Source organism: Dasypus novemcinctus, chromosome 5, assembly GCF_030445035.2.
Source record: "Dasypus novemcinctus isolate mDasNov1 chromosome 5, mDasNov1.1.hap2, whole genome shotgun sequence".
In the NCBI taxonomy this organism is placed as follows: Eukaryota; Metazoa; Chordata; class Mammalia; order Cingulata; family Dasypodidae; genus Dasypus; species Dasypus novemcinctus.
Genome location: NC_080677.1, coordinates 146,829,941 through 146,843,452, shown reverse-complemented (window position 1 = coordinate 146,843,452; position 13,512 = coordinate 146,829,941). Strand labels below are relative to the sequence as shown.

Here is a 13,512-nt window from a genome sequence, read left to right as displayed (position 1 = left end):
AGATAAAATAGGAGAAAATAAGTATAAAAGTCATTAAATTTCAAGCCAACAAGAAATGATTTGAAAACTCTAAAACCAGCTCAATCTGTTATAAAAGTTTAGGAGGTAGGAGAGAAACTGCTGAGCAAACAACTAGTCTCCAGCAATTTTTTTTTTTTTAAATAATTGAAGAGTAAGAATTGGGAAAAGGCTACCTACCAGAACACATTATTAGTGCCTCTAAATCTAGTTTGTTTGGAAATGGTAGTTGCCTTATAAAGCTTAGTACTTATATTCTTCCAGCAGTTGGCATGGGCCTGTTATTTTTAATGTAGTAACAAGTAGCGAGGAGATCAATTGCATAAATTCTTTTAATTTTAGTCCCAAATGTTCATTACTCTTTTTTTCCTTTTTCAGGTTTAGAATTACGGACTCAGCAAAGTAAACCTCAAGATGCCTCTTGTTTACCAGCATTAAAAGTTTCGGATATTGAGCCTACCATACCTTTTACTGAGTTGGATGTAGCATTGGCAGGTCAATGGAAATAACTAATTTTCATGAGTGCAAGTTTTCATGGATGTCAGTATCCATAATAGTAGAACCATGTTCTGCATGTTTTTCATGAAACATGAGTGGCCCTATTGATTTATAATTATTTCTCTTCACATTTCTTACAAATTGTGTTCAACAGTCATTGATGATAGACTTTTCTACTCAGTAAGAGAACCTTGTGTTTGTCTTTGAGTGCATTTGATATAACTTTGTAATTTGCTACTTAAGTTAGATGAGGATTTGGATTATGCTTTGACTGTATTAAATGAGGTTCTAAGGGATATAGACTGCCTTTGATTTATTTGCCCAACTAACTCTTCAGCTCAGATATAAACCTATGAAAGAGATTATAGGAAGTGGAAGAATAAAGAAATGTGTCACAATTTTTAGATATTGATGACTTCTGAAGAATAGAAAGGAAGAGTTGAGGTTTGCTGTTATCAGCCTCCTGTCTCGTCTTAGTGCTTATCCTGAAGTCTGTCACTACTTTTGCTTTCCCACAAGTGCTTTCACTTTAGTTTCTGGTTGGTAGCATAGGAGACACACAACTCTGTGGAAGCATGTTACCCTATTGGGGTTAATGTTAAGCTTACAAGTAGATAATCATTTATTTTATTGATCTGTCCTGGGGAAAATCTCACTATGATGTTAGACTTCACCTTATATCCATTTAAGATAGAATTTTAGACTCCATTTGAGTTTTATTTTGGTTTCTTTTTGAAGCATTTCTAGCTCACCTTTTTTTTTCAATTTTTAAAATTTATTTATTTTTTTTTAACTTCTTTCCCCTTCTCTGCCCTCCCCAAGTTGTCTGCTTTCTGTGTCCATTTGCTATGTGTTCTTCTGTGTCTGCTTATATTCTTGTCAGTGGTACCAGGAATCTGTGTCTCTTTTTATTGTGTCATCTTGCTCCATCAGCTCTCTGTGTGTTCAGTGCCACTCCTGGGCAGGCTGTACTTTTTTCATGCTGGGTGGCTTTCCTTACGGGGTGCACTCCTTGCACATGGGGCTCCCGTACGTGGGGGACACCTGTGCATGGCACAGCACTCCTTGTGTGCATCAGCACTGTGCGTGGGCCAGCTCATCACATGAGTCAGGAGGCTTTGGGTTTGAACCCAGGACCTCCCATTTGGTAGGCAGATGCTCTATCTGTTGAGCCAAATCCGCTTCCCCCACCTTTTATTTTTAAAACAGTGCTTATCATGTTTATGGTATTTCTTTTATTTGTATATGTATATGCATACATCTAAATGAAATCTTTTCTTCTAGACTAGGCTTTTTGAAAGCAAGATCAATGTTCCCTGTATCTCCTGATCTTCCTAGTATCCATGGGTTAAAGCTCATTAAATGTTCTTTAAAAGAATTAGTGAATGTGAATTATTCATCGATAAAATTTTAGGCCCTTTCCTGGTTTTTCCTTTTCTGGCATTGTGCTAGGGATTTAAAAAATACACAATACCTACTTTTGAAAAATTTAGAAACACCACTGAGGACATGTGATATAAATCGCAACACAGAATATCATGTTGAGTGCTGGGTGACTTGGGCCATTAGGGAGGATTTTATAGAAGAGGAGATATCTAGAGGACCTAAAAGTGATGAGTGGCATTTAAAATGGTGGAAATAGTGACGATAAAATATTATAGGAATGAGCTAATAGTACTCCATTCTGATAAAGAGAAAAGTTTGAGTTAAAGTTGATAAGAATGGACAGAAGTAGGTAGGGACCAGCGTTACTTATTGTTTTGTTCTAATTATTTGAAAAGCAGGGATTCCTTAGCATTTAAGACAGTTTCCGTTTTTTTCCATAATAAAAGTACAGTAGAGAAATTTATATAAATTATAGTAAATGAATAATATTTCATTGCTAACAGAAATTTTAAACCTTTACCCTTGAAAGCAATAGCGTTATTTTTAAAGTTTTAAGAATGATAAAATGTTATTGGTTATAATTTTAAAAATAATTTTTTTTTTAATAGCTGGAGAAATCCCTGTTCAGTACTGTGCCCAACCAACAAATGGTGTGGTATATTTCAGAGCTTTTTCTAGTTTAAACACACTTCCTGAAGAGCTAAAACCATATGTGCCTCTCTTCTGCAGTGTGCTTACCAAGTAAGAGTCTGATATTTGGAACAAAGATATGCAAAGATATATAAACTTAAAGATTTATTTACATATTTTATTAACATATATTTTCTCTATTTTCTGTATATATATTTATATTGTTTTAATGCATTGATAGTAATCACTTTTCAGTTTATCACTTTCTTTTTCAATATTCTTTCAGTATATAAGAAAGCCTACAATATATTTAGAATTTGTTTTCTTATGAAAATTATATTTTCTTACTATTTTACATTAGGATATGTATGAATCTAGTGGATAAGATAGTTCTAGACACAATTATCTCAGTGACTCAGTGTCTTTTTAAAGGTTTTTGCAAAGAAAGTAATTAAAATTAAAATGTAGACCTACTCGTCTACATTTTAAAGACTATCTAGTATACCTTCCCCCTTAATTTGTGTCTCCACTATGCTAAATTTGTAGTCAGTATTCCCCATTGATAATAGATGCCCATGAATCTACTTAAAAACACATGCACAAGTCATACACAGTTGCATAAATCCCTTTCAGAACTCTGCTGCATGTCAAATGACCACAGTGGCAGGCTAAATGGTAGATAATCATAGCTGTATGCTTTCCTTTCTTATATTCCAGGAAAATAAATTAAAGAAAAATGAGATCATTTCAGCCAACTGGATAGGACCTGTTGTCCAATTTAATACTTAAGTAGCAGTCTTCATATTGTAGAAAGAAAAATATTTGCACATTACAGAAAGTTAGATGAATGTGGGTTCTTGTGTACCCTGGCTGAGATCTGGTCAAATGAAGAATGTCTTTGACCTTTTCAAAGCTCTCTGCCTTTTCAGAATTTTTTATTTTTTAAATATAGCTCTCTCTTTCTGTCCTTTTATAGTTATAGCAGTTTTAGAAAAACCTCACAGTTGTCGGTTTTGGCTTAAATTATTTCTTCTATTAGGAAATGGTTAGAATGTTTCTTCTAAAACCACCATTGACACTGAGGTGACGTCTGCTTTTCTTAAAAACTAAAAAGGTTTACACTTGAGATTTTCCCTCCCAAAAGTACCAGACATTTGTGAAAATAAAATATATGTCAGAATATATTAGAAAAAGTAAAGCTTAGGACAGGAAAAGCATACTATTTTTTATTTTTAAATAAGAAAAAATACTTTTTATTTTTAGTTATAGACACTGGCTGCCTAAGTGTCCAGTGGACTTTTAAGAGGATTTCCATGAATTAAGGAAAACTGATTTCCACTTTGTAAAGAAGCAGAGTAAGCAGTCTCATAGGGATAATGTAAAATTGCTGTCATGTTTATAATTTTCGAAATGTAAAAAAAATTGTGAAAGCTGTGATTATTGAATTAACTTGTAATTTTAAATGCACAATTAAAAATGATGTAGGAAAAAGAAGAAAAAATAAAAGAAAAAAATGACGTGGTAAAGATAACCTTACTAATTTAGAAAATATTTATTTGCTGTTAAATAGGCTGGGCTGCGGCAGTCTTGACTATAGAGAACAGGCTCAACAAATAGAGCTAAAAACAGGAGGAATGGCTGTTTCTCCCCACGTGGTCCCTGATGACTCACATTTAGATACATATGAGCAGGTAACATTTTATTTCTAGATTACAATGATAGTCGAAGATTTGTTTCTCCACTGTCTTTTTTTTTTCTCTTTTACATTTATCTCATAATTAATTTCTTTTGTATTTTTTCCCTTTAATGATTTAGGGTGTGCTTTTTTCATCTCTCTGCCTGGATCGAAATCTACCAGACATGATGCATTTGTGGAGTGAAATATTTAACAAGTAATGTTATTTGCAAAAGATGTTAATTCTTGGGCTATATTGGAAATCTATGTCTGAAGTGTTCTAAAAATAGAAAATTTTACTCATTTATTGGTGATTAGTTTTCCTAGCTTAATTTTATTTATAATTCCTCTATACTGTTGTAAAATTTCTGAGGACTTTTAAATTGTCTGAAAATTTCTACTTAATTTTCCATAATAGAGAAGGGTGCATGTGTTTGTGTGTATGTTTATCTTTATTCCCCCATAGTAAAGTAAATATGGATATATCTCCAGGAATTTATTGTATTTTTCTTTTTTTTCACAGCCCATGCTTTGAAGAAGAAGAACATTTCAAAGTATTAGTTAAAATGAGTGCTCAAGAGCTATCAAATGGAATTCCAGATTCTGGTCATCTGTATGCATCCATTAGAGCCAGTAGAACCCTCACACCTGTTGGGGATTTACAAGAAACTTTCAATGGGATGGATCAGGTGAAAACATTTTGAAGGAATATTTGCTATTCTGGTTTATTTAGATCTTCCAAAGTTGATAAAATATTCTTTGGTAAAATAGTAATTACACCTCAGTAAAGCTGACTTTCCCCAAATTTCATGGGGAAAATTTTTAATTTTTAAATTTACCTCCTTCATTTTATCATCACCCCCACCCCAACCCAACCCCTCCACCAGACTGAGCAATTACATACACACATATAAGCACAAAATCAGAACACATCACATGCTCAAGCCATATTTTTGATATCAAGGATGTTTAGTTTACATACTGAGAAGATCTGTCTTTGATCTCTACTTAATGATGTGACCTCTATTCATATTTGATTCCTTCGGTGTAGGTGAGGTTGATGAAGAGAATTGCAGAAATGACAGACATCAAACCAGTCCTGAGAAAGCTCCCACGTATCAAGAAACATTTATTAAACTGTGATAATATGAGGTAGGTTTCATGATTGTTTTCTAAACAAAGATCTCATGATTTTTTCCATTTCATTAAGTGTAGTTTTTAGGTATTTTTCACTTGAAGCTGTAATTTTATAAACTTCACTACAAAAGAATGCTTGTATAAATAGAGGTTACTGAATTGATTCTAGAGTTCAAATATAATAATTAGAAATCATTTTCTTTGGGGGAAAATAATATTTTAAGTGTATTAAGTGATGGAGATGGTAGGAGAGAAAGTAAGCCAATTTAAACCCAAAACTGCAAAGTTGTTTTATTGCAGATATTTCTATTGCATCCAGAAGTAAATAGCAAATGTTCTATAAATGAGGAATCAGTGATACCACCCAGTAAAGGTTAGTTCACTGAAAACCAGAGTAAAAACGAAATTTTTTGTAAGAATAATTGCATGATAGTTTACAGCTTAGTGTATAATCATCCATAGACCCACAGGTTTGTGATCATGACTGAAATTTTAAAAATTGCTAACGGTTTATTTTCAGCATCTTACTATCAGTGAAATCATTGACAGATTTTATAAGAGATTATTTAGGTAATAAGTAGTAGAGCACAGTGTCACCATGCCTTAGTGTCAAGTAGATGTGGGATGTAATTTTTGTTTCAATGCTTACAGCTAGTTGATTTTGGGTAACTTAACCATTTATATCTTCTGTTTCTTTCTCCATAACTCCCTACATTGTAGGTTTACTGTAGGGATTAAAAGGAATAATATATGTAAATCAGTTGGTGTAGGGTCTGTAATACAGTTAGTATTAATTTAATGATACCTTCTATTGATTAACTAAAATAAAATTAATATTTCAGGCTAAATGGAAAAAAATGTATACTCTACCAATGAACTGGATATTTTAAGTAACTTATTTGATAGTACTATTTTTTATTATGTAGACTATATAAAGATTTATAAAAACAGTTTTTGAGAGCCTATAATTTTTGGCTACTTACAATTTCCTATTTTAACAACTAATTCACATTTTCACCATGTCTTCTAGATAGTAATTTTAAAAATTATCAATCTTTTGATAATATGAATCTGAAGTCATTGTTGGCAGATCTTAACAGTCTCTTTAATTCTGTATTCCTTCAGAGGAACACAGAATTTAAAATCAGAACATGTCTTTGCATCTCAAATGCTATTTATTAGCTTTAATGGATTGAAATATAGAAAGGGTTTTTGAAGCACTATAAAAAAGAAAAATGGCTATATTATTTCCATATTAAGCTATTGCTTTTTAACATTTTTGAGCTTTATTTAGTACAAAAACTAGTTTTCCTTTTATCATTGCATTATTTATTTTTTTAAATGTAGAGAATTAGTAAAACAGTTTTATTTTTTATAGTAATGATTTAAGTATACATACTCTTTTTTAAACAGATGTTCAGTGAATGCTACTCCTCAGCAGATGACTGAGGCAGAAAAAGTGGTAGAAAACTTCATTAAAAACCTTGGTCGAAGTAAAAAAGAACGAAAACCTGTCCGTCCACATGTAATTGAGGTAACAATAATAATATAGCTTATAGTAATTAAACACTTACTTAGTATACTAAGTATATATTATATATTACTAAGTATATTAAGTATATACTAAGTATACTAAGTATATTACTAAGTATATTAAGTATTAAATATTACTAAGTATATTAAGTATATACTAAGTATACTAAGTATATTACTTAGTATACTAAGTATAGTTCTAAAGTTTTTACATGTATTAAATCATTTAATTCCCAAGACCATCCTATGTATAGATACTAATAGCCCTATCAGAGAGATGAAAAAATGAGGTACAGGGTGATAATTAATTTGCCCAATATCAATCCAGTTAAGAAGTGAATTCAAACCCTGTAGTTTGGCCTCAGAGCCTGTGCTTAATTTTGTTACTTGTGCCTTATACTGACCAGTCTCTAATAGAGAAGAACAAAGTTTGTTTGGGGATATATAGTGTAAGAATAACCAAAAACAATGGTCTAATTATCTCTGCCTTACTCCTGTGTGTAAGATTTTGGAATATTGAGAAAATCATGTTTCAACAGCACTCATTAATTCATGGATTTTTCTCTAGAATAATTATATCAAGTAAATGTTAATCAATTGGATTAATTTGAAAAGTCAGTTTTAATCTAATTCTTTAACATCAGTATCTTTTATGTATTATTAGAGAAGTGATCTTACACAACATCATGCATAATGTTCAGAATTTCCATACATCACCCTGTCACCAACACTTACATTGTTGTGCAATATTTGTTATAGATTATGAGAGAAGATGATCAGGCTGTATTCCATAGCATACATTTGTATATTTTTCCCTACACCTCTTATTATTAACAATATGTATTAGTTTTGTACATTTGTTAAAGTTCATGGGAGAATGCTCTCATATTTTACTGTCATCCACAGTCCATCTTCCACCACATGGCTCACTGTGTTATACAGTCCCATGCCTTGTACGTTTTATCCAAAGTGTACACTCAGTGGCTCTCACTTTCATCACAGAGTTGAGTGTCATCACCCCAAAAATCCTTTGAATGTTTTCCTTAGTCCGAAAGACAAAATCCCATACCCCTATTATTGATGCTTTGCATTGATATATTACTTTCTTTGACAAAGATGCAAGAATATTACAATATTGCTGTTAACTATAGTCCTTAAGTTACATTAACTGTATTTTTCCCATGCATCAGTATATTCTTACCACCTTGTAATAGTGACATCCTTTGTTCTAGTTCATAGAACATTCTTGCATTTGTACTATTAACCACAGGCCTCATCCACCTCCAGGTTCATTATGTTATTCAATTCCTAGACTATTCTCTGGATTTCTTTGAATTGACTTTTACGTCCCTAGACTACCGCTTTCGGCCACAATCCCATTTATAAATCTGCCAGTTAGTTATAGTCACTATAATATGTTAACATCATATCTATCCATTTCCACACTTCCATAGTCAAGCTAGTTGAAAATTCTAAATACATTAAGTCTTCTCAGTCCTCATCCTATCTCCTAGTAACCTGTAGTCTAGATTTTAATTCCATGTGTTTATTCTTCATGTTTAGCTCACATTAGTGAGACCGTATAATATTTGTCAGTTTGTCTCTGGCTTACTTCACTAGGTATAATGTCTTCAAGGTTCATCCATATTTTCATATGTATCCCGATTTGATTTCTTCTTATAGCAGCATAGTAGTCCATTGTATGTATATCCCACATTTTGTTTATCCATTCATTGACTGATGGACACTTGGGGTGTTTCCATATTTGGCTTTTGTGAATAATGCCTCTATGAACATTGGTGTGCAAATGTCTGTTCGCATCGCTGTTTTCAGTTCCCCTGGATATATTCCTAGTAGAGGTTTTGCTGGATCATATGGCAGTTCTATATTTAGCTTCCTGAGGAACTGCCAAACTGTCTTCCACAGAGACTGCACCATTCTGCATTCCTACCAGCAGTGAAGAAAAGCTTTACTTCTTACTGAAGGTTTACAATTTGTAAATTTTGCAAAAGAATTATTTCTAATGGCTTCTATAATTATATTCCTATATCCCTTACTCCATTTATGGATTTATGTACCTATCTTCCATTCTGACTCATTATTTTGTCCTGTGAATAGAGGTCGTAAAAAAAGTTAGCTTGCTGTTTCCTTGTGTCTACCTCTGACTATAGCCCATTCGTTTTACATAGCCTGTTGTTTTAGAGGCAATTTTATGACTAGAAAGTCGAAAAGAAGAAAAATAGGCTTAAAATGTTTGCCTTCATAATATACAGCAAGGTCATCTTTTCCTGGACCATCTAAAAATTTATAAGAAAATTCCATTTGTTTAAAACATTTAACAAATTAAAATATTCATTGTTTTAAACACTGAAAGAAATACGCCCTAATATTTATTAGCTCTGTGAATTTTATAAAATGTACCTTCTTATCTGTTTCAATTGAGTTTTTGATTTTTCTCATTTATGTTTGAAATATTTTGTTTTCAGAAACCTGCACATAACGGATCAGGTGAAAATACGTATGTTAAGGGTTCCCAAATCATAAGAAAGCTAATCACAGTAAGTTAATACAATTCAATGTAATTCAGAATAAATCTAGTTTGTATATCACAAGTATACATCTAAAGGCTCTCTGATTGTGAATTTTTCTCTGTCCAAAACATTTCTAGAGTTGGGCCATGTCTGTCCTCAGAAATGCTAGTTGCATCTCTGCTGCCCTGAGTCCTGCCTTTTTTAGAAAAAAGCTGAGTGCCCTATTCTTGGATATGCTCTTCCTTGTGCTTATGAAGACGTTTGTTAACTCCACATGGTCTCATTACTTTGCAGTTTACCTTCATTTTGATATAACATACAGTGTTGAATTAATATTAACTCACCTTAAGTTAAGCAGTGTGGTTCATTTCCCCTTACTCAGCTTGGGTAATTATGGCATTTAATTTATAGAGTCCGACAATTTATCATATTCTTGGAGAAAAATGAAAAAGTTGAGATCATACAATTAACTATTGCTATAAAGGATATATTATAGAATGAAATGTGAAGATTGGACTAGTTCATATTTTTTTTAAGTGAAAGAAAGTATAGAATTATGTTATTGTCAGTGCCTTGCTCTTAAATATGAGTACACAGTTATTGGTGCTCATGGAAAATGATAAATTCAGACAATATCTAAAAATTTTAGCATTTATGGATGATATTATGTTAATGCAGCTTGATCTGAATAGTGAACCTTTATTCCTCAGGAGCCTACTTTCAAACCTTGTCAGATGAAGACGCATTTTCTACTTCCTTTCCCAGTGAATTATATCGGTGAATGTGTTAGAACTGTTCCTTACACAGATCCAGATCATGCCAGGTATGAAATAGAAAGATAAAAATAGTGGTTCTAAGGTCCACAAATCATGCTACATTCTATGGTCTATGCATTACTAAAAAGTTTATTGAATACATGCAATATAACATGCTTTGCTTATTCAAATTTTTTGTGTATATACTTTGAATTTTGAACTCCTACAACAATGCAGTATTACTCTTGTCATTTAGAGTTTGGTTTTTCCTAGACTGTGGCCAATCAAAAGAGTTAATATATAAGCAAATTTGAAATACAGATCGTGAGTATTCTTTATAAAATAAAATCTTTATGATCAAACTGCCTAATGTTATGCTTGTTTTTGCAAATAATTTATGTCCCTTAGAGCAGTCTTATAAACAAAATAGACCCCTGTAAACTTAAGCAAGACTCCTTTTTTGATACCCAATTTAGTTCACTAATCAATAATTTTAAAACTCTAGATTTCCTGTTAAACATGGCAGAGTGAAGTCATGTGCTTGTATTTGAAGGCTCTAATAACCACACTAAAATAACAGTAAAGGAATAAGAAAGGTATGACACCACAAGGAAAAAGAGATGGCAGGCAATGTGAGAGAGTTGCAGAAATTTTTTGAAAAAATGGGAAGCACAAGGACATTCGGTAACTGACCTCTAGGGTTTAGGTTTCTCCATTCAGGAAGAAACTTCAAAGGGTGAAAGAAGAAAGCCCTGGGAAAGCCTAGGAATTGGAGACAAAAAAGGTATCTTTGAAAAGCAGCTTATGGGTAGGGCTGGGCATTGGCAGATTGTTTGGGCGTTACTGTAAGGAGTAGACTCCCAAGTCTTCTCCTCCAAGTATATGAAGTTTAGCATAGAGGCTCTGCATTGAGTCACAGCTGAGTGTAGAATGTTACTGAAAATAGGATCATTATGTGAATATTTGCAGCCCAAGTAGTGAGACCTTCCCAGGCTCCTTTAGTAGATTGGCTCCCACAGTTGTTATAGCAAGCTTATATTTGTTCTTTCCTCTCTGGGGAGATTAGCCAGAGGAAATACCTATGGATACAGACTTTTGGGGATGCCCTCAAAGGCTAAAGCTGTTAGAACACTAAGCCCTGCCTAGTTGTTGTGAGACCTTTCTGTTTGTAAGTTTGTGCAATTCCCAGTTACTTTTAGTGCTTTGCCTCTGCTAAAGTGGGAACATGGAAAATGTGCATATTGCTCATCCTTATGTCTTTTAACCCCTGCACTGCTAATCACACCTATTAGGTTCATATAATAGATCCACCCCTATTTGGTGGGATCCTGAGCCCCACGTTGGGTGCCAATTGCCATGGGAGTGAAAGAGTCACACACCAAAACTCATATGCAGGGAGGGCCCTTTCTGCTTTATATCTCTTGCTTATATATCATGTATTTTTGGATTCGGCCAAGGGCAGTGGTTAAAGTTAAATTTCTCAAGGATGTTTTGTCTTGGAACAAGAAATTCTATCCCTACACTCACATCCTATCTAGCAGCAGAAATGCAGGAGGAAGTTGTTTTCAAACTTGAAGTGAAAAGAAACAGCTTCTGCAGAGATATGCAAGGACAGAGCTATTTTTGCTCTGAAGCAAGAACAGATGAGCTTTTATAAATCATTTAACCATCCCCTTGCCAAGGCCGTGGAACTAATCCCCACACTTAAAGATAGATAGCCAAGTATCACCTGCCACTTGAGGAAGCTGTAAAGAGATAAAAATAAAAATTAACCAAAATTTTAAAAAAAAGGAATATTAGAGTATAGGTTATAAAAGTAAAAATCCATATGTGTATATTTATAAAATATCCATGGGTTGATAAGATAATGTATCCATAAAACAAGAACCAGATGATTTAGAAAAGGAACATTCAGAGAAAAAGAAATAAAAAATATAATTCAAATAAACTTCAACAGCAAGTTTGGAAGATAAAGTTGAAAAAATTTCCTAGATGGTAGGAAAAAAAAAAAAGGGAAAATGGAGAAAATCCAGAAGGAAATGTAGGATCAATTTAGATAATCAGTTTACAGTGTTTCCAGAAAGAGAATTGAGAAAATGAGGAATAAAAGAGGAAAGAAAAGTTACCACATATTTCCCAGAAATAAAGGGCATAAGTTCTAGAGTGAAAGGGCTCAGTGTCTGTCTAGGGCAATAAATGGTAAAAAAAGGCCTGTATCCAGGTCAGCATTGAAAAATTTCAGAACATCATTGGTAAATATTCTCTAAGTTTTCAGAGAGGAGAAATAGAACATTTACAGACTCTCAATGGTATTAGACTTCTTAAAATCACACTAAATAGTAATTGATAAGCAATACTTTCTAAAGGAAAATAATTTCCATTGAGTTCTGTATTCATCAATAAGTGTGAAAGTAGGGTAAATATATTTCAGACATATAATGTCTCCAAAAATATACATTTGGGTAAGCCTCCAGTAGCTTTCTTGTCCTTACCCAAGTGAGAGATTAAACAAAGAAGAGAAATATACTCCTAAAATAGGAATCTAACCTAGGAGAAGAGGGAAAGGAAGTCTTAAGATGGGCATGATGCAAAAAGCATTGGATGGCAGCAAGTCCAGAATGGAGGAGGAGAACAGGTGTTCCAAGGCAAATTCATCTAGTGGCTCAGCCATGTGAAGAGGGCTGTTAGGGTATTTGGGGATAGAGTTTGACTAAAAGTTAGTGGTAGGTTCATAGAAACAAAACCAATATTAAGTGAAGCTTCTATTAAGAAAAAGATTCTATGTAGAAAATATAATATGTGGCATAGTTCTTTCAGTTTCCATATTTGTAGATAACAGTTAATACTTATTTTTCCTATATAATCACTAATAGTGATATATATATGTGTAATGATAAATATATACATATATAGTGATAAATGTGTTTCTATGATTGAAAAGAAAAATGTGGGTTTTAAAACACTCAAATATTACAAGTGGTTACCTCTGCATAATGAAAGTATCAGTTTTCCCCCCTTTCTGTGTTACATGATTTTTCAACAGTGAACATGTATTTCATATGTAATATAGAAATAAAAATTTCTAAAGAAAAATACATAAAAACTTGTGTCTCTTGGCAAGTCTGGAAGCACCATTTTTCACAAGATACCTTACCTCAAAGATTTGGCATTCCTAACTTTCTAGTAATTACCAGCTGATTAATATTACAATAAAAACCAAACCACTGAATGAGACCTTGTAATTTTGCTATTCCATGTTTTTCCTAATTGACTCCAATGAGAATAAGATGGCTTTTTCTCCCATCATGATCTTTATGAACATGCATTATTATATTCGTCCATTCATGTA

General features: G+C 32.9%; 1 protein-coding gene across 3 annotated transcripts in view; it reads left to right on the top strand.

The window, feature by feature from the left end:
• The window catches only part of PITRM1 (pitrilysin metallopeptidase 1), a 53,717-nt gene that overhangs the window by 34,342 nt on the left and 5,863 nt on the right, over nt 1-13,512 (top strand). For all 3 annotated transcript variants that reach the window (XR_011648918.1, XM_004476100.3, XM_058297668.2), the window contains 9 exons: nt 397-513; nt 2,511-2,643; nt 4,103-4,223; nt 4,348-4,424; nt 4,731-4,896; nt 5,259-5,359; nt 6,758-6,878; nt 9,364-9,435; nt 10,119-10,231. Coding sequence is in view for 2 of the 3 variants with exons in the window: in XM_004476100.3 (XP_004476157.3) it covers nt 397-513; nt 2,511-2,643; nt 4,103-4,223; nt 4,348-4,424; nt 4,731-4,896; nt 5,259-5,359; nt 6,758-6,878; nt 9,364-9,435; nt 10,119-10,231 (1,021 nt within the window). In the remaining variant the exon portion in view is untranslated. The remainder of the gene's footprint in view (nt 1-396; nt 514-2,510; nt 2,644-4,102; nt 4,224-4,347; nt 4,425-4,730; nt 4,897-5,258; nt 5,360-6,757; nt 6,879-9,363; nt 9,436-10,118; nt 10,232-13,512) is intronic.